Raw genomic sequence first — 22,776 nt, forward strand, 5'->3', positions numbered from 1 at the left:
GTTGCTGTGTGAGAAATGTAACACTTTCTGTTTGCAGTTCTGCAGACTGTTGCCCGGCTTTACGTACCCCATGATTCTACCTAATGGAGCCTATGTTGCTTTGAAATATTTAGCTATCACTGTTGCCTTGCTGATACTAAATATTATTTATCCTATGCTTACTGCAGTGGATGCATTTGCAGCCCCCTCTCCTCTACCCACTGCCTCTCCAGCAAAGGTGGATTCTTCAGGTGTGATTGACCTATTTGGTGGTGGGTATTTTTCTTTCCTCACCACTTCAGAGCTGAATCACTTCATTTCAGTTATCTTTGCGCTTTGCCAAAGCTACAGTTTTCCCCTTCTTACAGCTTTTCTTTATCATTACAGATAAGAATAACGTGTCCAAATCTTCATATAGCACATTAATGAACTGCAAATGAGCTGTCATTGTTGCCATTCTGTTGTCCTTACATTTGCCATTCTGTCTTCAGTCAATGCATGTATGAGTCTTTTTCTCAGAATGAAAGTATATTATGTTCTTCCTTTTTTTTTTTTTTTTTAACTTCTCCTTTGCAACTCTTCACTTTCACATTAGTTTCTCTTGGTTCCATTTCTCAGAGCAAAGCAGCTGAATTTTTAAGGATGACTTGCCTCAAACCAGAGCGCTAAATTACAGAATCTTGGTTAGATTTGACAAGTTGGAAAGTAGGATGAGCACAACCAGCTCTAGGAGTGTTGTAGAAGAATGTTACTTAGAAGTAGTGAATTTTCAAACATTAGTGAAGTACACATCTAATAAGACTTGATGTGAGTCAGTAAATTATGTCTGGAATTACTCCAAACTTTGAATAAAATGGCTTAACCCTCTAGTCTAGAATGCTGCTGTTTGAGTTTCTGATAAGTGGCCCAAATATAAGGATTTGCAAGCCTCACTGACCTAGTATTCTTATCTTCTTCAGTGCTATTCTTTGTTATAGAAAAATCTTTGAAATGCTGGTTTTTTGCATCTCCTTTTTTTCCACCTGAGCTTTGCATCCATGGTACTGCTCTGAAATAAAGATGGCTAAGCACTTTCATTTTCTTCTGATGAATGAAATTGTTATTCTCTTGTTTAAGATGAGTGATGAATTGATGCATTTAATATTGAACTCTTTGCTTCCTGGAATTCCCTTTAGATGCTTTTGGAAGTAGTGCTCCTGAACCTCAGCCCGCAACCCAGGCCACTTCTAGTTCCTCAGCTTCTGCAGACTTACTGGCTGGTAATAAAGAACTTTTTAACAAACTTATTGTCATGCAAAGTCTAATGGATGGTCTTGTGAAATTTTGTGAAATCTTACATGGGTGGATATGAATGTTTGCAGTGGGATAAAATAGCTTTTAGTAAGATTTCTTGGTACTTTAAACTTCTTAAATTAAAACTACTTTGATTTATAATGCAGGTGTTATCTCGTAGAAAGGCTGAGGTTGAAAGGCACACCCTGCTGTGGGCAGAGTTGCCACCTAACTAGATAGGAGGATACAATTTTTTTTCCTCACTTGTAATTCAACTTTATTTCTTGGTTGATTTAATAAAGTCAACTTACACACTTTAGATGTTAGAAAATTGAATCAATGATTTCTCTCAACAGTCTTGTATTTAACCAGAAAGAGTGGGTTGATAAAAGAGAGCCTTCTTGAGTGCAAGGACACAGCAGTGCTAGAAATCCTCTCCTTATACTGGCTTGTGCTGAGTGTGGCATCAGACTGTAATGCCTGTTTAGGAGGTCAAATAACTGTACTTCTAGTCTGCATCCTAAAAGCTAAGTCACTTCAGCTGAATTCTGTTTCTCTGAAATGCCTGCCACACTCTGTATTTTAGTGGATATAAAAATTGTGCTAAACAGTCATGACTCTTCCCCATCCCAGTATGAAGTTCATAGAAAACAAGATCCCAGCATGTTTTTTTCAGGCTTAAAGAAAACTAATATGTTTCTGGTTTGAAGGAGAACTTGACTTATTTTTCCTCATGTTTCTAAAAGGTGTATTTGTCAGTAGGTTATCCTTTGCAAATGTGGATTGTTAGCTTCATGTTGTGCTTCTGTGGCTTTAGTTCAGACCCAGAGCAGAAGTTTGCTCTTTATGTAATGATTAACCATTCTAGGCATGGTAGACCTGATGTCATTGGCTGTCTGTATGTCTGAAGTTCTCCCATGTCAGTTTATACAACAGAAGTCAAATCCTATGTATGTTTTTGTCTTCGGAAATGTATAATGCAAGTGAGATTTCTCAGTGTTTTTGGTAGTACCAGCTCTGTGTGTGGGCATCTCCTAGTTGGGCTTCACTAAAATAGAAGTGTTCTAGAGAATAACATGCATGTCTGTTCTGAATCTGTTCCTGTTCTGGCCATCTGACAACTTAGTGGAATATACACTGTGAGGGTATGCCATGTACAAGCAGTTTCCAGACTTTAGGTTTGGAAGACTTCCTTTTGTTTTAATACTGTTATTCTTTGTATTGGTTAAACAGCATATGAATAGCTTTTAAACTGTAGATGAGACTTTACCAAGTAGATTCTGGTAATTTTATAAGGAAAAAAGTTCATAAAAAGAAATGCTGCTGCCCTTTGCGGTATCTGGGGACTGGATGCAAAGTTGCTGTCAGGAAAAAGCTAATCTTGTCTATGCAAACATTAGAATAAAAAAATACTTTCTGTCTTTATCTGTAACTAAACTTAAATTACAGTAAGAGTTATGCTCCAGATGGCTTAAACTTCTGCAGTGTACTTTCTGAATCTGATGTGAGTCACATTAAATCAATACCTGAATTATAAAATGTCGTAAGTCTGAATACTCAAGCAGACCTGAAGCTGTTTGAGTGAATAGATTTTTTTTACTTATATGCATCCAAAATAACACCAAGTTAGAAGTTAATCTCAATTTGGCATGTACAGAGGGTCAGGAAACATCACAGCATACTGCTAAACATTTGTTCACCCTAGATAATGGCAGATGTATAGCCTGCAGTGCAATCCAGTTTTAAATTTAAGATTGTCTAGATTTCGCTGAAGGCTTGTCCTTCATGGTTTGTGATTAGTTGTAACAAGTCTTTATATGCACAGTGTTAGGAGTGTACTTGCCATGCATCATTGTCTCAAGTGTTCTGCTTTCAGGTAAGTGGCTAGACTCTGCTCTCTCAGAAACGGTAGTAGAATTTTTTTTCATACTCTTCTAAGCCTCTCAGCAGACAAAAATATAGTTGTGTCAGTACATGCAACAGTCTAGCCTTTTCCTCTTCTAGATCTTTCTGTTCAATTAAAAGAATACATGTGTATCCCAGTGTCTAATGGTATGTTATAATAAGAATCATAGAATCATATAATTGCAAGGTTGGAAACGACCTGCTAGATCATCTAGTCCAACCATCCTCCCATTACCACTGCTACCACAAACTAACCCATATCTCATAGCTCCTCATCCAGATGCCTCTTGAACACTGCCAGGGATGGCGACTCCACCAGCTCCCTGGGCAGCCATTCCAGTGCCTGACCACTCTCTGAGAGAAAAAGTTCTTCCTTATGTCTAACCTAAACCTCCTCCGGTACAACTTGTGTCCAACAACTTGGGTCCTGTTTGTTGCCTGGGAGAAGAGACCAAACCCCTCCTCATCACAACCTCCCTTCAGGAAGATGTAGAGTACAGTAAGGTCTCCCCTGAGCCTCCTCTTCTCCAGACTGAACAATCCCAGCTCTCAGCCGTTCCTCATAAGACTTGTGCTCCAGACCCCTCACCAGTTTTGATGCCCTTCTCTGGACACATTCCAGGGGATCAATGTCTTTCTTGTAATGAGGGGCCCAAAACTGAACACAGTACTCGAGGTGCGGCCTCACCAGTGCTGAGTACAGGGGGATTATCACCTCCCTGCTCCTGCTGGCCACACTATTTCTAATTCAGGCCAGGCTGACAGGCCTGTAGTTCCCCGGACCCTCCTTATTTCCCTTATGGTGGACGGGAGTCACATCAGAAAAAAAAATCTTACTGAGTGCACTAGTAAAAACAACTTCAAATTCAGGTAGTTGGAGATGTCCAGACAACATATCTCAGCTGCTGCTATTTCTGCAGTCTTACTCTGGGTCTTGTACAAACATAGATGACTAGGAATTATACATGTTAATGTATAGTTGTGGCTTCTATGCCTAATGATTGTGCATGTGGCTGAAAGCTATGAAACTAAGACAACTTACCATGCAAACTTCACCTGAAGCTGGGGAAGACCCCGTTCTGTAGCTGGAAAAAATAGGCATTTTGTGAGGATTTGCGAAAGTGTACATAACTTTCTAAACAGAATTTTATAAGTTGTGTTATGCCATGCACTGCTGCCGAGCTCCTTCTCACTCAGGAGATAGAATGGATCTAACTGAGCGCAGGATCTTTAGGTGGTTCTGGTGCTGTAGGGATTGTTGGAGTCAGATGCCTTTGTCCATCAACCATATGCCTTATTACCCTGCTTCTGCTGTGATTCTTCAATGATAAGTATGTTTTCTGCATGTAGTTGAATGCCTAAAGCTTTGCCTTGAGATTCATGTTGAACCAGGAGAAGTTTGTGCGTAAGAATCAAAGGATGGGCCAGCACTATTAATTTTGTAGTAGATACCTGCTATAGACCATCTAATCAAAATGAAGCAGTAGAAAAAGTCTCCCTTTAAGCAGCTAAAGAAAGCTTCACTGTCACAGGCCTTGGCACTCATGAGCAGCTTTAACCACCATAATATGTGCTGGAAGGGCAGTATGACTGGGCACAGGTGATCCAGGGGACTTCTGAAATGTATTAAAAATAATCTCTTGAAATAGGTGACCAAATCATACCAGTGTGAGGTTATTCGGTGGAGGGTCACCAAGATGGTGACCAGTGCATGTGATATTTGAGCAGAGGTTGGGAGCTGGATCCATTCACCCTTTAGAAGGCAAAAGCTACGCAATATAGCTATCTAAATCTACCTCTTTGGAGGGATACAGAAATCAGCCACTTCCTTATGGAGGTGCACTGTAAGAGGAAAAAGACAGTGTGGGAATTCCAGAAACTATTATTTATTACTTTATTACCGCAAGAATCATCAGATACTAGAATTATCTGCCCACAGAGGTAGTGGAATCTCTTGTCATGGAAGTGCTCAATGCAACTGTGTCTGAGCCACCTGATTTGATGATACTGCTTTTAGCAGGGGCTGGGACTGAATAATCAGATCAGATATCACCTTTTAAACTACCCAGTGACAAGCCTGCCTCACATAGGGAGCTGAGTTTTGATTCAGTATGTTTGTTCAGATTCTCATTTAGCAACTGCAAGTGTGTGGCTTGCTACAGAGTAGAGTTTGGGTATTTAAGATTTCTTGGTGCCAGAACCCTGAGGTGGGTCTAATAAGCCCAGGGAAGCTCATGCAGGCATTTGAAATGCTCTTTACTTCAGGCTATTGAAAACAGGCTGCTCTGTGTCCTTCTCTTACTTCCCTGCTTCCATCCAGTCCAATCAATCAGTCATCTAAAGGGACTAGTTTAAGTTATAGTGTAAGTGTCACTGCCTGCAATCTGGCAAACTTAAGCAGCTGAAGGATATATTTAGAGGTCTTTTCTAATCAGGTTGTGTTCTCCTGGACCTGTAGTGCCACTTTTTTCTTACCGTTTCCACACTTTTTAAGTATTTGGTGTTTAATTTTACTTCATTCTGAGAAACTATCACTTTGGGGGAGATCATCTGAGATCTCACAGTAACATTTGATATAATTGATGATCATAATTTGAACACAAATACTTTACATTCAGCACTGGTTTGTCTTGTAGTTAAATGCCTGGGGAAGACTTGTTTTCATAGCTGAGAAATATGCTACTGTCACCGTTTGGGAGATGTCTACATAATGTTCTGTAATTGATACATCCTGTCACCATGGAAAGCAGTTTTGATAAGAGGTTATAAAGTTTTCAGAGCTTTCTTCCCTCGTGAACTGGTAACTAAAGAAAAGTTGAAGCAAGGTGAAAAGGAAGGAATTAGCTGACTGCTTAAAGGAGTGGTATAAACTATCTAGTTAGAAATTGAGGCAGTGATAAAAGTTTCATGCCTTCTAAATTGATGCATTTATTTCAACAGTGTGACAGAGTAGCATCCTTAATTTTTCAGATTTCACACACAAGATGAAAGCTGTATTTGTAGATAAGAACGGAGTGGTCTCCACATATTAGAGAAAGTAGTCTGAAGAAGAAATTTCAAGTGGGTAAACATGCAAGCTGTTGATCTTGGAAAGTAATGATTAACTGAAGAAATGACATTAGGCTGCTAAGGCAGGAAGGTCCCCGAAAAGAAGCTAAAGACAGTGGTGGACTACTGACACATCACTGTCTTATGTTCAGCCATGGAAGAATAATATGCTTCCCTCTCTGATGGCAAGGAGAAAATTACAGCCTACATGATGTGCAGAGTTGTCTTCCTATTATATTTGTGGTTGCAGTTAGAGAGGTGAGCTCAGAACTTCCTAATGCAAGGGTAGCTGGGAAAAGCCAAGGCCAAGACTGAAGGAGTATAGGGATCTCAGGCATCACAGCCAAGAAAAGATTGAATAAGAAGGCTGGCTTGTACACTAGAGAGAATTGAGGAGGTATCCTATGTTTGTTCTCTTTGGCAGTCTTTGCATATTTAAACAGTTTCTAGAGTCTGTAGATAATGCAAATAAGCTTAAATTGCAAGGGAGATCAAATTATATAGTGGGCAGGGAAGGGATTTTTTTTAAGAATAGTTAAGCATGGGAATAAATTGCTTTAAGGCTAGAGAATCTCCATGATTAAGTTTTGTTTATATTTGTGGATATTGTTGATGCTGCTTTGAAAGGATGAAGGGATGGTGGGCAGCAACTTGAAGACATCTTGACAAGACAGACCAGGATGTTTTAAGATGATGAGAGACAAACTGGATGAGTAAAACACTGCCTTCTGAGTTGGAATTCCTGAGCAGCTGGGTCCATTAAACTGTGATCATATGCTCTTCTCAAGCCAGTCTTCTGTTTCACTTTTTTTCTGAACTCATCCTTTTTTGTTGCCTTCTGCCTGTAAGCTTACTTAACTAGCATGTAGTACTGGAAGAATTGTGTATACTGTTAGTGCACCTCTGGAGATATCTAAATAATGAACATTAAAGTTTTTACCAGCAATGCTTGCAAAAGCTTAAATTTCTTGGGTCGTATCTGGCATAAGGATGCTTGTGTAGTACTGAACTGTTTGCAGTGGTCTAGTAATTCTTTTTAGATTTATTTTGTTATAGATTGAGCCTTTTATAATTGAGCTTTTGTTAAACACAGCCTGGCAAGACTGACTCTGATGTTCACACCTCTCTTATGTCACTTTTTCAAGGCTTTGGAGGTTCTTTTATTGCTCCTTCTCCATCACCATCTCCAGTCACTCCAGCTCAAACAAGCTTACTACAGCCTAACTTTGATGCAGCTTTTGGAACAACGGCTCCAACGACTGGCAGTTCATTTGATGCATCAGGTGAGTCAAAAGGTTTCTTCCTATGAATTCTCTAATGTGTTTTATGTGTTAGATGAGTTAGTGGCACCATATTTAGGCTCGGAGTGCAAGCACTAGAAGTGATTTCCCTTTCATCTCAGCTGGAAGAACTCAGTGTCATGTTTAGGGAAATGTGTGCCCAAGAGCTTTCTGTGACCGTGTTTTATTCTACCATGTCAGTAGAAACTGAACTAATGCGAGCATCATCCTTGCACGTGCTTTGAGGCATGAATCAGGAATTACTCAGTGAAAAAACACTTTTGTAAATTAAGTACGCGCCCAAGTCACCTCGCTGTTGCTGCTGAAGCTGTTTTTAAGCTCGCATGGCACCTGAAGATTCACAGAACTGAGACAGAGGTCATGTTCTTTGCCTGACTATAAGCTTAAACTTTCATCACTGCTATCATTTTGTTTGTATCTCTTCCATTCTATACTTTCCATGCTGGGTCCTTGCTACAAACTTAAAATTGGTGAGTTCTGCAACTGTACAAGAAACAAAGGTCAAAGTAGTACTGCTGCGTGGTTATTTAGTTGCTTGCCGGTGCACATGCTACCCCTTCCTGTTGGCTTAACATTAGCATGTACCTCAAATACAGATCAGAAGACAGAGTGTTGGCATGGGATGTACCAAACAGTTTGACCTCAAGGGATCTAAAAAAATGAGCTTCTCATAGATTGCTGGACTAAGGAAACTAGCTCTGTCATGTGGGTGGTTCTCATTCCTTCTGATCTTGTGAGATATTAGTAGGTTTTCCCAACTCCCTGCTGCTTGCAAATGAATAGTAACATCCTGAGACTGTTTCAATCCTGTTACCATGTCAAGGTATAAGACTATCTTTGCCACCATAATTCTAAGTGGTGTTTGCTGCAAGATGTTCATTTTAAAAGCCTTTAAATGAATATCTCCTGACAAATGTGTGTGCATCTGATGTCTTTCTAAGGATGACTGTAAGAAGAGTAGTGTGTCATGTGGAAATAGTACTAACTCTGTAAATTCAGCTCTTCAATTGAAGTGCTTTTAGGCATGTCCTGTCATTTTATTTTTCATTGGTATAACTCTTTCAGGGTTACTACTGGATGTTCAGTCTCTAGTAAAATGATGTGCATGCCCTTGTTGGCATTACTTTTAATGTCAAACTGTGTTTTGGTAAGTCTTGTGACGTTGTTGTCTGTGCTATATTTGTTGGACCGACATCGAAGTGGCTGGTAGTGTTTTTCTTACCTAAGCTGCTGCTCATAAACCATTCTCCTTTCCCTTCTAGTGTTTGACGGCTTAGGTGATCTTCTTATGCCCACTATGGTTCCTGCTGGTCAGTCTATAACACCTGCAGCCACAACAACAGTTCCTGCTTCAGCAGCAAGCAAAGGTCTTGGAAGTGATCTTGATTCATCTCTCGCAAACTTAGTAGGCAGTAAGTGACACATGCCTGTTTTAAGTGATGCGGCACACAACAATACTGTTTATTTGTGGATCCAAACACCTGTCCATTTTACCTTTCTTGTTTCAGTGTCCTCCTGTTTCCCTGTGGAGATCAGGTCAGTTATAGGCAAGAGTAGAGCCTGATTCAGGTACCTGGTGTTCTAGGATCATAGCTTGTCACCCATTCCATCTGAATATAAGAAAGAACTTGTCTTTGAGGGTGACAGAGCACTGGAAAAGGTTTGCCCAGAGAGGTTATGGAGTCTCCTCCAAGGTATTCAAAACCCACCTGGATGCTTTCCTGTGTAATCTACTGTGGGAAGCCTGCTTTAGCAGAGGGTTGAACTACATGATCTTGAGGGGTCCCTTCCACCCCCTAGAATGATGTGATTCTGTGATTGTGTTTAGGATCTGAGACAAATAATAGGATCTATTTGTTAAGTGTGATTTGTAACATTTGAGCATCCTAACTACGTTCAGGGACATAATCAGACTCTTAACAGATGGGCACTCAAGTGTTAACAGATGGAATGGTGAAAATTGTCCAAAGCATCTAGTAGTACCATAGAATTTAAGCAGAAAAAGTTCAAGGAGATGATAGCTGACTTGTTGCTATTCTCCTTGTGAGTAGCAGTGGTATGAAGAACAGACCTTATCTCAGATAGTGAACTTCCCAAAACATGTACTTGAAGTACTAAACAAAAAATATTCTTTCCTGTAGTGAGGTAGTTGTTATAACTAAAGATCAGTAGCACCAGCCCCTGTACAAGTCTAACACAGTCCCACCTAGAGTAAGGTACAATGTGGAAGTTGTACTTGAAGGACCTTTTACATAGAATATACCATTCCTATATGTAAATACAGCAAACTGATAACTGACCTTAAGATGCATACTATTCTGTTAGGTGTGGAGAGAAATGACCATATTTAGAAGTCAGCAGAAGTTTTAATCACTTGAAATGCTTTCTGCAAGTCATTTAGTGTATCCAACTTTGGGGGAGAAAATAATCATACTCAGCAGTCTGACTTACAGGACTTGTACTGATCATTTGAGAAGAGAGTTCTTTAAAACTTAGATTAAAAATTCTTTCATAGGGTTGTTAAGGAAACTGCTTGGAGCACCCATGCATAACAGAGCAGATAAAACAGCAGAACATCCAGTTAACAATTTTATCTGTCTGAGTAAAATAACTTTCAGCATATAGTGTGATGAATAGATATTAGTGCTGTCATTTGTGGTAGTTTTAATACTCTTGAAGAATGTTTTGTAGAAGTAAATATATTGTCACTGTGGCTTGCTTGCGGAGCAAAAATGTCTTGAAGTATAAGACATCCATATGATTCCTTGGATATTAGTCCTGAAACAGATTTAGGTGTGGCTACTACTCTGATGCTGACTAGATAAATGAAGACAGCTAAAATTTCATTATTTCTTATAAGCCCATGTGCTGTGAAACACGAGCTTTTACTTTGATGCACTTCAGTTTATTAGATGTGTGACTTTTTTTCCCTCTTTTTTTCTTACAACTTTCAGATCTTGGAATTTCTGGTACCACTTCTAAAAAGTAAGTTCAACTTTTAATTTAAAAAAAGAAAGAAAGAAAAAGTTTTCAAGCCTGTTTTATAATCTTATATTGATTTTAGTGATTAGTAGAAATCAATGAACTGATCACGTTCCAGTACCTCCCTCCTTTTGTATTCCCTCAAACAAAAAATAGCAATTCATAAAGATTTTGAGAAAAGTGTTCTATTCTATGCAGGTTCACAGAATAATTAATGTTAATTGTTTCTGATGTAGCTTTTAAATTTGCTGACTTAAACATGAGCCTCTAATATATATATATATGTTTATATATATATCTTTGTATTGGATAGCTGATTTACAAATGAAATTGTCCAGATGATAAATTGCATTAGCTCCCTTCAGTTATTTAGGCTAATATGTAATAGTTTTGTTATCTTTTTACAGACACTGAATGGGCTTATCACGTAGGCATGAAAAGCTTCTTTTTGCAAGAAGAGATATTTAAAACATTACACTTGGTTTTGAATGTCTTTAGCTAACTGCTTAACTTCTGTGTGGAGTCTGCCTCTATATCCAAGACTAGTTTGTAATGCCCATTCTTCAAGATGTGTTGTTCCTCTATGGAGATGATAGGAGGAAAATTAGTAAACAAATCATACATACTCTGTCCTCCATATATAGCTTCCCTCAGTGTACTTCATTCAAGGAGTTCAGCCTATTCTGGGTAAAGCAGCCTCTAACAAAATCTGGTTTTGAAACCTTTTATTCTGTGATTGATTTGTTTCTCTTGTATCTATCAACTTTTTTCAGAACTGAATGCTTTCCTCCTTCATCTGTCTGAGCAAGATTTCTAGCAATGAAATGACCTTTCAAAGACTTCTAGCAGGCAGCTCTACTTCTGGCCCCAGTAGAGTAGGCAGTAGCAGTACCTCTTCCTACTTTGCAAGGGTATATGCAATAATATGTTACCTTCAATCAATACTAATTAAAACAGTTCTTTAATTCTCACCACAAAGGCTATAACCACATAACTGACTTGAGTGTAGAGTGTAGTGGTGTCTGCCACTAACAGCCCTAGGAACTGCATGGTACTAAAAATCTATCTTTCTGTTAATAGCTTAAACTGTATGTACTATAAACTAATGTAGCTGCAAGCTTAATTTTAATGTATACTGCATTTGGTTTTCATTTTCATTGTGTGAATATATAAAGAATAGCTCTCTCTGCCTCTCTACTAGGGGAGACCTTCAGTGGAATGCTGGAGAGAAGAAGCTAACAGGAGGAGCCAACTGGCAGCCAAAAGTAGCACCTGCAACATGGTCAACTGGTGGTGTACCAAGTGGCCCATTGGTAGGGTGCTTCATCCATCAATACCACTGATAGTGAAACCTCAGTATTTTGAGACTGTCAAAGTGTGCGTGTGTGTACCGCTTCTGTCTGTTTCATCTAAAGAATTTGCGTTTGTATAAATGATACCGTTGTTACAAGTCACATTTTTAAGACCATATTTACAACCAACATCACTGAACTGAAGTCAGTGAAGATGCAGTAGCCTACAAATGAAGATTTTACATACGTTTTTAATGACTGAGGACACTTCCAAGAAAAGTGTGTGGTTAACCATTTAAGTCTTGGCCAGCACCAGGTCCAGATAAATTGTTCAAAGAACAGTGATATTCATCCAAAACTGATGTACTGATAGGAGAAAACTTAAGCTTCTTCCCAATTTAAGTTTTCCTGAATGAAGTATCAAAAGACTGTGCATCATTCAGACTAAGTAGATGACTGACGTTAGAGTAGGAGATAGCTTTTTTAGCCCAGCGAAGTAGTCTATTGGAAAGGGTAAGATTGCCATGTAAAACATATTAGAAAGCACCATTTTGAGGAAAAGGGAGTTGAACTGAGCTTAGAATCTAAACTTGGATCAAGAGCAATTTGATCATTAGTAAACTACAAGAGTAGTCTGAGGAAAGGTCATACTTCATCAGAGCTGCACAGCATAAAGCAGCTTCTGTTGGAAAAAAGTGGGATGGAGGGGGAAAGAGAGAACTCTCAAATTCAGTTCCATGCTGACAATCCATGCATGTTCCATGCAACAATCAAATATTAATGCAACTGTAAGTGTATTACAGCTTATTCCTTAATCCTATGAAACTTAATTGAGTATATTAGTTGTAATGCTAACTTTTTTTCTTAATAGAGAGGCTGGACAATACTGTACAGTGTAAGTGAATTATTTCTGGGGGGGTCTCATTACACTTACTAAACATGAAGTTACTAACAGCAACTTACCTGCACTGCAGTTACTAAGGCTGGCTTAAAACTATCTAGAAGCTACCTAACATGGCTCTTTTTGAATTGTTTGTGCAGCAGAAAATTCTCAAGCAACATATGGTATTTTCAAGCAATCTTTACTATATGTGGATGTGACCTATCTGGTGACATATACTACCTGAACTTTCTAGCTTCTGTAATACCAGTCTGATCTGGAAGTGGTTTTACCATCCAATAATTAACTGTCCTTTCTTGGAAAACTGGATGGTTTTGATAGCATTTTGTGAAACATGGGTGTTACATGCATTTCTTCTAAATCTGTATACCAAAGTATTTTTGAAAACCAAAGCCACAGGGAAAAATAAATGTGAAGACCAAAACGAACCGATCCTTCACATCACTGCTGAAGCTTGAATTTGAGCAACTGACGTTTTGGTCACTTTTTCCCTCCCTTCCAGATTAAAATCAGCAGCATTTCACAAAAATCTGTTCCTTTCAGTGACCCTTACTCTTTCAGGCAAAAGGAGGTTTAGTTTGTATGGCTATTTTCTTGGCAACTGATGGACTGAATTCTGAACTAAGTTGTGTTCCTTCGGCTGCAGTCAGATAGCTCTAGGGTGCTCTTCTGATGTCATTAGCATGTATCTTTATATTCCTTGCTTTCCATATCCAAGATATCGTTCTTAGCTTGAGTACAGATATACTGCTAGTGTGATAATGATTTTAATTGAAATGCTCCCAGTAAAAATTTCAGACTGGAAAAAAAATTCCTAATAATTGTTAAGAAAGATTAGGATGCTTGTTGTTTAATAAATCTGGAATTAGTTATCCTGACTAATCTCAGGTTCCTTAAGAAACTGGTATATTTCTACCTTGAAGCAAGGATCAGGCAAGGGCATTAAATGCAGCCTTCATGAAGAGTAATTCCTGCATATCTCCAGAGCTGCTATCTGCTGTCAACTGAGAGCATGCAGACACAGTGGGTCAGTGTGACCAATACTCTTTTATATCTTCATCAGTGACATTGACAGAGAGGTTGAGTGCACCCTCAGCAAGTTTACTGATGACACACCAGAAGGATGGAATGCCATGGGATGCCATCCAGAGGGACCTGGACAGGCTTGAGCAGTAGATCTCGGAGAACCTCATGAGGTTCAGCAAAGCCAAATGCAAGACCTTGTACCTGGGTCGAAGCGATCTTCAATACCAATGCAAGCTGGGGGATGAAAGGATTGAGCACAGCCCTGCCGAAAAAGACGTGGGTGTACTGGTGGATGGCAAGCTGGACATGAGCCAGCAATGAGCCCTCTCAGCCCAGAAAGCCAAACGTATCCTGGGCTGAATCAAATGAAGTGTATCCAGGCAGGTCAAGCAAGGTGTACCTGCCCCTCTACTCTGCACTGGTGAGACCTCACCTGGAGTACTGCGTCCAGATGTGGAGTCCTCAGTACAGAAGAGACACGGACCTGTTGGAGCTCATCCAGAGAAGGGCCAGAAAAATTAGTCAAGAGATGGAACACCTCTCCTATGAGGACAGGCTGAAAGAGCTGGGGCTGTTCAGTGTGGAGAAGAGAAGGCTCGGAGGTGACCTGATAGCGTTTCAGTATCTAAAGGGTAGCTACAGGAAGGAAGGGGAAAGACTTTTCAGCAGGGTCTGTTGTCATAAAACAAGGGGAAATGGTTTCAAGCTTAAAGAGAGATTTTGTTTGGAGATAAGGAAAAAGTCTTTTACAGTGAAGGTGATGAGGCACCAGAACAGATTGCCCAGAGAGGTGGTGGATGCTCCGTCCCTGGAGACTTTCAAGGAGAGGCTGGATCAGTCCCTGGGCAACCTGATCTAAATGTGCATGTCCCTGTTCATTGCAGGGGAGTTGGACTAGGTGACCTTTAAAGGTCCCTTCCAACTTTAAGGATTCTATAGTTCTGTGTTTCTATTACTGACTCAAGGTAGGCAGTCAGGATTTAGAGGCTCAGGCATGACCAAGCAACTTCTGTAACAGCTTGAGAAATTGTGTCAATAGACTTTAGTTAGGCCCCAAGATAGAAGTAATGATGTTCCAAAAAATTCTACCATCATCTTTAATCCCTTCCTGGAATGCTTCTTTAAAGTTCTTATTAAGAGTTTAAACAGTGTTTGGATTAAAGATACTTCTGTGAAAAGGAGATACTTGCATGCTTTCCAGGCCATAAGGAGACTGTACGTGGGAAATTACAGGCAAGGGAATCGAAAAGGGATGGTGCGTAGGTTCTGCTGGATACCTGAGTTGGCTAGTTTAAGGATACTGCTTTAGATGTGCTGTTTATATCGCACAGACTACTGGACTAACATTTCTCTCTTCCTTAATTCTAGTGGAAGATCTCTTTTCTTTGCTTATGTGTTATTTGACTGAAAAACAATTGCATAACCAGCTAAACTTTTCTTAGTAAACTATGTAGCAGTTCTGACTCTGTTTTAAGTGTGAACTTAGTTTTTACGTTAATATCACTGCATAATAATACTACTTTTTATTGGAAATTAATTACTATAGCAGTTACTTCCGTTAACTTTACATTCTGCTTAAGCTAGGCATAAATCTATAGCTTTTACTAAAACTCAGTGTTATAGCATGTGCAATGGCGTGTTGGCTACCGGTTACAAAATTGGTGTGCTTTCTTACCCTGTGTTGAAAGAAAAGTATGAATTTCCTCGGGCCCATTTTGGCTTTATTCAGAAAATGAACTCCATTTGCAAAGAGAATTGAGTCTGTCACCCTAGCTTTCTTCTGACAAAGAAAGCTGAACATTATTGTAAGGACTAATTCAATTCTCTCGTTCTTCGGAAGCATCATAATTTTGAGGTTAGGTATAACCTACTACATAACAGCCTGACTTGATAGAACAACTTTGGGAATGCAGTTTCCAGATAATTGGCATTACAGAAATTCACGCTTCTCTTTCTTTTTTAATTTTTCTTTTATGTTCCAGGCAGGAGCCGTGCCTCCAGCAGGTGGAGTTCCTCCCACAGGAGGTACCCCACCTGTTGCACAGCCAGGAGCCACATTTGGGATGGTGAGTCTCTTTCACTATACAGCTCTCCCTTTTTTATCCAAAAACCTACTCATGCTGCCCTGATTTACAGCCCCCAGCAGGACCAGGTGTACCCATGATGCCCCAACAGCCAGTTATGTATGGGCAGCCCATGATGAGGCCGCCATTTGGAGCTGCCGCAGGCCCTGGTGTACAGGTGAGTCAGTGCTCACAGAAAGAATCTCCTGTGTCTAACTACATACAAGATGTATTCTGGGGGGGATTTGGGTAAAGTTTGATGTAATGCTGTTTGATGTTTCCATTCTGCTCAGAGCTTGCCCACTACATACTAGAGGTCTAGAGGTATGCTCTGCATCTTCCCTCTCAGCCCACCAAGAGGACTCTTCAGAAAACTGACCTTCTGCTTATGGACAAGCTGAGGTCTTGAGTTCTTTCATGACAGCTGTTTTTTAGAAATGCAAGTTTAATGGTTTTAGGCTGGTGGCATGCTGCAAAATTATTGCATTTGAGTATAAATCCCCATAATATATATAACATCATGTAGAGTTCAAGAAGTGTTTTTCACTGTGATGTGCAAATTTAAGTATTGAGGAGTGGAGTTTTTCTTCTAACCTACATTGATGTGGAGAAATGCAAATCTTGAGCTTCAGTCACTCTGTTGTTTTTTTTTAAGTTGGGAGGTACATGCCACTGCTTCATTTTTCATGTATTTAAAATATATTTACCTAGTCTGACTTTGTGACAATCATGTCACAAAAGGACACATACAACTTGGCCACATACAGCTAAAGCAAACCTGTTCTTTAAGAACTAGAATAGCATTTAAACCCTGGATTGGGTGTCTAAATTGTGAGACAGATGTAGAATCTTTAGCATAAATTTCTACGCATACAAATACTTTGGTAGTTGCTGCATACAGGAGTTTTTTATTCATTACATGAGGAAATATTTGCTTAGCAACAGCTCTGGGTGAATCACAGAATGTGAATCACAGAATGATTGAAGCTTGAAGGAACATCTGGAAGTCCTCTCATCCAACCCTTGCTCAAGCAAGATGCCCAGGACCATGTCCAGATTGCTTCTGAAGTTCTTTAAGAAGGAGACTCCACAGCCTCTGAGGCACCAGTGCTTAGTCACCCACACAGCACAGAAGAGTTTTTTGGTGTTCAATAGGAGCCTCCTGTGCTCCAGTTTTTGTGCACTGCCTCTTGTCCTGACACCTCTCTTTATGTTTGACCAATATACCTAGACATTACTTCTGGATATTGTCCTGCAGGTTCATATGTACTGATGCTTCAAAGCAGAACAAATGAGTCTCAGAAGATGGTAGTCATTCAGCAGGCAGAAAATAGTAAAGAACTGCAAAGTGGTCTCTAGCCCCCAACACAGAGTAGTGTACTGCTGTAGTACTCACACATTACTTATGTCATTCAGACAATCATCTGTCCTGCAGTCTGTTCCTCGTCATGCAGCTGCCTACCTACCAGCTGCCACCTGAAAGTCCAATCTTAGCAGACTTCAGTGTCTGAGTGCTTCTGCCTCAAATGCTTCACTTGGCAAGAATTGTGCACTAGCAGATTAAAAGCAGTTGCTCTAAATGGTTCTGAAGAAAAAGTAATTCAAGCTAATCTTTGGGATCAGATTGTGGTAACTGATCATGCTACTCATAATGCAAAGCTAGTAACTAGAAAACACTAACTTTACTTACTGGCTACCAGGAGGATGGGTCTTTCTTTAATATGACAAAAATATCTAATGGAGTAGTTAATGACAAAGTGGTCAATGGAGACATGCCATCTATCCTGTTGAAAAAGTATGTATCAGTTGCTTCTTACAATTACCCAAGTATTCCTTCTAACTTGAAGCTAATAAAATTGGAAATGCAGCAGTCTGTATCCACTCTGATACAAAGCTTTTAGCTGACTGGTAGCCACCTAGTTGACACAACATAAGCCATGATAGCTGTTCCAGGCTATTTTTCCATAATAAAGTTTAGTTTATAGTAATTAAGGAAGGACCCTTTCCAGAGGAGAGGCAGGGAACAACTTTCCTGCAGTACTTTTCATCTTATCTTTGAAATGAATTTCGAGGTAGAAGTTTGTGCTGTGGGCCTAAAATCTGTCTTTTGATACTTGAAACCACTCCACCTCTCAGTTTTCCAAACAGTAAGTCAAACAATCCACCTGTAGCAAACTGCACTTCTTAAGTTAGAAGTTACGTTCTTGTCTAAGTAACAAGAGTTTTCCTTGTAGAAATGAGAAGAACTTGAAACTGCTCTAAGAATTTAGGTTGTCAGTATTGGAGCTCTGCGTTTCACACATTCCTATTTGGTCTTGCCATCTTAAACTGTCTCTTGACACAAATTATCAAGAATGATATTATGAAAGACACAAACATATTTTTCTTAGGGTAGGATAGTCATCAATGTGCCAGGACTACGTATTAAATACCTGCAGTGCCCTCAGGTAAGGCGGTGACAGTGAGCAATAAGGATGGGAGAATCATTTAGCTCATTAGGGAGAAGGGTTGCATGAAACTTGAAAAAATGGATACTTTCTACTGAATAATTCATTTTATGCTTAACAAAAATCAAGAAGAATTTAGGTATAATACAGTCACATCTGCAGGGGCTTTCATTTTTGTTACCAATACTGAACAACTTATATTTAAATGCAAGCTGCTGGATTTTCAGATGTACTCTGCAGCACATGCTCAGCTTATTCTGTACCTTGTTGTTTAACATCTAACAGTTGCTTAACTTCTGTCTGGTTTGACGATCCTAACTCTGTTCTGTCTTGCAGGGTGCAAGTGATTAGCTATGCTAACAGGAATAGTCAGTGTCTGTGCCCATTACATCAGCAAAGCATTGTTAACTCTGTAGTAAGGACAGAATTTAAACAATGCTTGAGCAAAATGGCAGCACAGTGAAGTTAACAGCAATGTAGAACTTTCATATGCTTGCAGTGTGCTTGTGTGAGATCCAGCTATACTTACCTAATGCTTGTGTATCCATATTGCTTTTTTTTTCCTGCTTTCCTGCCTGGCGTCTATTAGCTTTCTCCAAGCCCAACTCCTGCTACTCAGAGTCCCAAGAAACCTCCAACAAAGGACCCATTAGCGGATCTTAACATCAAGGATTTCTTGTAAACGATAAGGTATTTTGTGACTGCCTGCATGTTACGCTGCAGTACATATTTGGCAAACAGATGGTGATTAGTCCTGCAGATTAAACACGATGAGCAGAATTGTACCTGCAGAGATCTGTAGGAACATGCACTGATAATGTGATAATGTGGTAGCTAAAATAGGAAACTGAATTCTGCATTTTTTAAGTCTAGCCTGAAAGCCTGACGTTCGACTACCTTTTGCCGAAAGTGACTGACAAGAAAATTATCCTCAATCTGTAGCTTCCATTTTGTCTTGCTTCCATTCAGTCCAAGGATTCACATTTTTGGTTTTCATGAAATTGGTATTGAAACAAATAGAAAGATAATAAGAGTACATATACTGGAGCAAAATCATGCTTGTTCAAAAGAGGCTTGTTCCATGTTGTTACAAGGAGCTGTGCATTGCTTATGAGAACTTTTGGTAAATTGTGATTGATATTGCATCATCTTACGTGTGTGGAAGCAGATATTGTTGCACAGGTGTGGAGAGATGAAAAGAGGAAAGAAATAGGGCTAGAAGAAATGTCAAATTGGATTTAACACTTCTGCATTTTACTTTTTAAATGGCTGACGTAAGGTAAGCATTTTATAAGTCCAGGATAATTTGCCAGGTGAGGAGAAGACAGTATTTGCATATCTCTGAGGCCTTTGCAAGTCCCTTTTCTTTCTACCCATAGCTTAATTTTAAGGCTAGTTCTGGGCTTCCTCGGTGCTGGAATGAGCAGCAGGGGATGGCATTGAGCTCATCTTAGCAGGTACCACGTGGCTCTTTTTCTCCACATTTCTGTATTCCAGCTTTGAAGGTACCTAGGAATTTTTGGAGACTTCTAAAAGTGGAGGTGCATTTTTTATTGCTGGGTTCACAGCTTTCAGCTTGTATTTGTAGTAAACAGGTTCATAACTGTCCATGGGAACGCAGCCACTTTGTTAAATGCTGGTAACAGCTCTGAGATGCAGAAAAGAGTATATTTGGTACTTTCCCCTTAATTTTTCTAGAATGTGCTTTATTTGATTCATTACTTCTGCTTTCATGTAACACTCTTCTGTTTCCACAGCTGCAGTTTTTCTGACAAGATGATAAAGACGTGAGTTTGGAGTCTACAATTGGATGCTCAGAGTTTCGAAGTGAGCCACCAGTACCAAACCCAGCGCTTACTCAGACTTTCTCTTACTCCTGAAACGTGTAGCACAGCTGTGAAAGTGAACATTAGGAATGTGTACTACCTTAGCTGTTATCCCTACTCTCTCTAAATTTGTGTACTTGGGTTATTTGTGTTTTACAATTTAAACAATGGATGTATGTTTCTGATGCCTTCTAGTGCTTTTCTGAACCTATCCCACAGGGGCAGATTATGCAGCTGTTGTTTGGTGAGCCATTTGGAGCGATGTCTGTGTTTTTTGAAGGTTTCAATGTATATAACTTTTTGAGGACACCTACAATTTCCCTAAGACTCAGTTTCTCCTTTATCTGTTACAAAATATAGTGTGATAATACCAGATAGTAAGGAAAATACTTATGGAATTGTGTGGAATACATTTTTTTGCAGTCACAGGAATCTCAATTGTCGTGAAAAAATGTTTTATTTTTGTGGCACTGTATATGTTAAGATAATTTAAAGTAATATAAAGGTAAACTTCCATAACAAGTACTTTTCCAATGATTTTCCAAGACTGAAAATCATATCTGAAAGAATACCATATTTATTGCTGTTTTGATTTTAAAATATATTTTAATTATTTAAGTTTTTTTTCATTTTAAATTGGCATATTTATCTATCAGTTCTTGCTGAATGCACTGAAAATAAGTAAAGGGTCAGTTTTTCTCCACGTAGTTGAAAAAAGCAACCATAGTGGTCTGGCATTAAGGAATTTCGAATCTGAGAGCACTCATTGGTATATCTGTAGTCAGAACATTACAAGTGATGTTATTCACCTCTGTTCAGTTCTTACGTACATCTCTTAATTTAGTGCTTACCTGTGTATGCCTTAGGCTAGTGTTTTCTCCATTTCCCCAACTGCGCTGTGAGTAGCTTTTGTACAATTGGTGATTAGATTTAATTCTGATCCGGAGATCCATGCCCTTTACTGTACATAACGTGTTTCTTTAATTTTTATTTGTTCTCATACTGTTTCTGCTGATGGCTTGGCTTAAGATCTTGACTCTTAAATGAGGTCACTGTTGATCAGTGTTACAAGTGGCTTGGCAGTTCTCTGTAAAAGCATATTGGGTTGGAAAGATTCACCTGAAGTCTTTCAAATTAACTATTTAATCAATGTATGGTACCATTAAGAGTGGATGTATCACAGAGTTTGCTGTGGGGATAGCGTACACTGTAATGGGAAAGTTCTATAAAAAGTTAATTTCAAAATGGCTCTTCTTTGTATTTCGGTTTAAAAGAAAATAGCAAAAAACAGAAAAACAGAAAACCCCAGTGCATGTGTGCCCTCTGAGATGCAATAAACACCTTGATCAAAGTAAATAACTTGTTGCCATTTTCCTGATCATTCAGATGCTGAGCACAATAATATGCTTTGATGGCAAAATATGTATTGTGAGAAGGTTTTTTGAGAGGGAGAAGAGAATTCTGTAGTTTGACCCATAACACCATCAGAAGTTTTCATTAGAGACGTGATCTCCTAAACTAGAATAATATTGAAATAGTTGCACCTGTGAGAGCTTATGTTACTGGTCCCGATCTCTTTTCTATGAGGTTTCATTCAACAGCTTGTTGAGAGCTAGTGCAGCTATGATGCTACAAGAATTGCTTGTGCTAAGGTTCATCTGGTGACAGGATAAAAGGAAGGGAAAATGTTTAGCCACACCAAAGTCTTTCTGATGGTACACAACTAACAAGAGACCTTTTGATGAAGTGATGAAGTGGTAAAAGATGAAGTGATAAAGTGGTAGTGAAGGCTGTTTTGTTACAAACAACAGAACACTGATACAGCTTGGCAAGGTCTGAATTTAGAGCTGTATTGCAAAGAAATTTCCACCAGCAGGGTGGTGTAATTGCTTAAGAAATTTTTTCATTGTTCATTTTTATTTTTATCCCATTTTCTTTTATTTGCTGCTATTGATCTATCTCGGTTGGCCATTTAAGAGGCTTTTAATACATGTAACCCATAGAGTCAGACTGCCCTGTAAACGCCTGGGTTTTCTCAGTTTTTGAGCACTAAGACCCAAACAAGTTCATCCAGAAAGTCTCAGAGTGCTCTCAGGCTCTGATCAGGTGGGTTTTTTTCTCATCCTTGCTATGTGCGCTGTGTTGCCTGGAGGTCTGACACATGGTGTTGTGAAGCTTTTTTGAACAGAGCGTTGTTGGAGTTAGGGTAGTTTGGTTGGGTTGTGGTTGGACTCAATGGCCTTTAAGGTCTTTTCCAACCTGAGCAATTCTATGATTCTCTATCTTTTTCGAGGACATTCATAACCAAGTACTGCATGGGAGGAGATGTGTTCAGACTACTTCACTGGATGTTGTTCTAATTGATATTGCAAAACTAGTTGCATGCACTTTGTTGCCAATAAATGTCAGCTATAACAAAATCTAGTGATTTCTGTAGGATGCAGATGCTTCAAGGGGTAAAACCTCGGTGTGGAGGCTAGGTACACTCCATCACTATGTGATAAATATCTTTCTGTAGCAGGTTCTACAATGCCTCCAGTCCTTGTTCTTCATTCTTGTTAGTCTTGTGTAGACCTCATGCCAATGAGCTCTGTGAGAGTGTGGTGGCTTCCTATGAAGATGGAACCTCTAGCGATGTGAGAAATGTGCAGCTCCTCCCCAAGCCCGAGTGCCCACGAACTCAGTTTGCTGTAAAATTTTGAATGACAGTGGTAGCAAACCTCAACCTGGCTCA

The 22,776-nt window shown here is 39.4% G+C and overlaps 1 protein-coding gene across 13 annotated transcripts in view; it reads left to right on the forward strand.

Moving 5' to 3' along the window:
• The window catches only part of SNAP91 (synaptosome associated protein 91), a 71,137-nt gene extending 49,736 nt beyond the window's left edge, over nucleotides 1–21,401 (forward strand). For 6 of the 13 annotated variants that reach the window (XM_090136060.1, XM_090136067.1, XM_090136068.1 and 3 more), the window contains 11 exons: nucleotides 168–251; nucleotides 1,155–1,238; nucleotides 7,350–7,487; nucleotides 8,768–8,917; nucleotides 10,460–10,490; nucleotides 11,689–11,800; nucleotides 12,651–12,674; nucleotides 15,689–15,772; nucleotides 15,843–15,947; nucleotides 18,806–18,906; nucleotides 19,974–21,401. In XM_090136060.1, coding sequence (XP_089992186.1) covers nucleotides 168–251; nucleotides 1,155–1,238; nucleotides 7,350–7,487; nucleotides 8,768–8,917; nucleotides 10,460–10,490; nucleotides 11,689–11,800; nucleotides 12,651–12,674; nucleotides 15,689–15,772; nucleotides 15,843–15,947; nucleotides 18,806–18,898 — 905 coding nt within the window. In that variant the 3' untranslated portion in view covers nucleotides 18,899–18,906; nucleotides 19,974–21,401. Of the gene's footprint in view, nucleotides 1–167; nucleotides 252–1,154; nucleotides 1,239–7,349; nucleotides 7,488–8,767; nucleotides 8,918–10,459; nucleotides 10,491–11,260; nucleotides 11,399–11,688; nucleotides 11,801–12,650; nucleotides 12,675–15,688; nucleotides 15,773–15,842; nucleotides 15,948–18,805; nucleotides 18,907–19,973 lie in introns of those variants that run through there. The other 7 variants (XM_090136063.1, XM_031611226.2, XM_090136062.1 and 4 more) reach the window with 5 other exon arrangements.
• The last annotated feature ends 1,375 nt before the right edge of the window (nucleotides 21,402–22,776 follow it).

Source organism: Phasianus colchicus, chromosome 2 (assembly GCF_987193195.1).
Source record: "Phasianus colchicus chromosome 2, bPhaCol1.hap1.1, whole genome shotgun sequence".
Lineage (NCBI taxonomy): Eukaryota > Metazoa > Chordata > Aves > Galliformes > Phasianidae > Phasianus > Phasianus colchicus.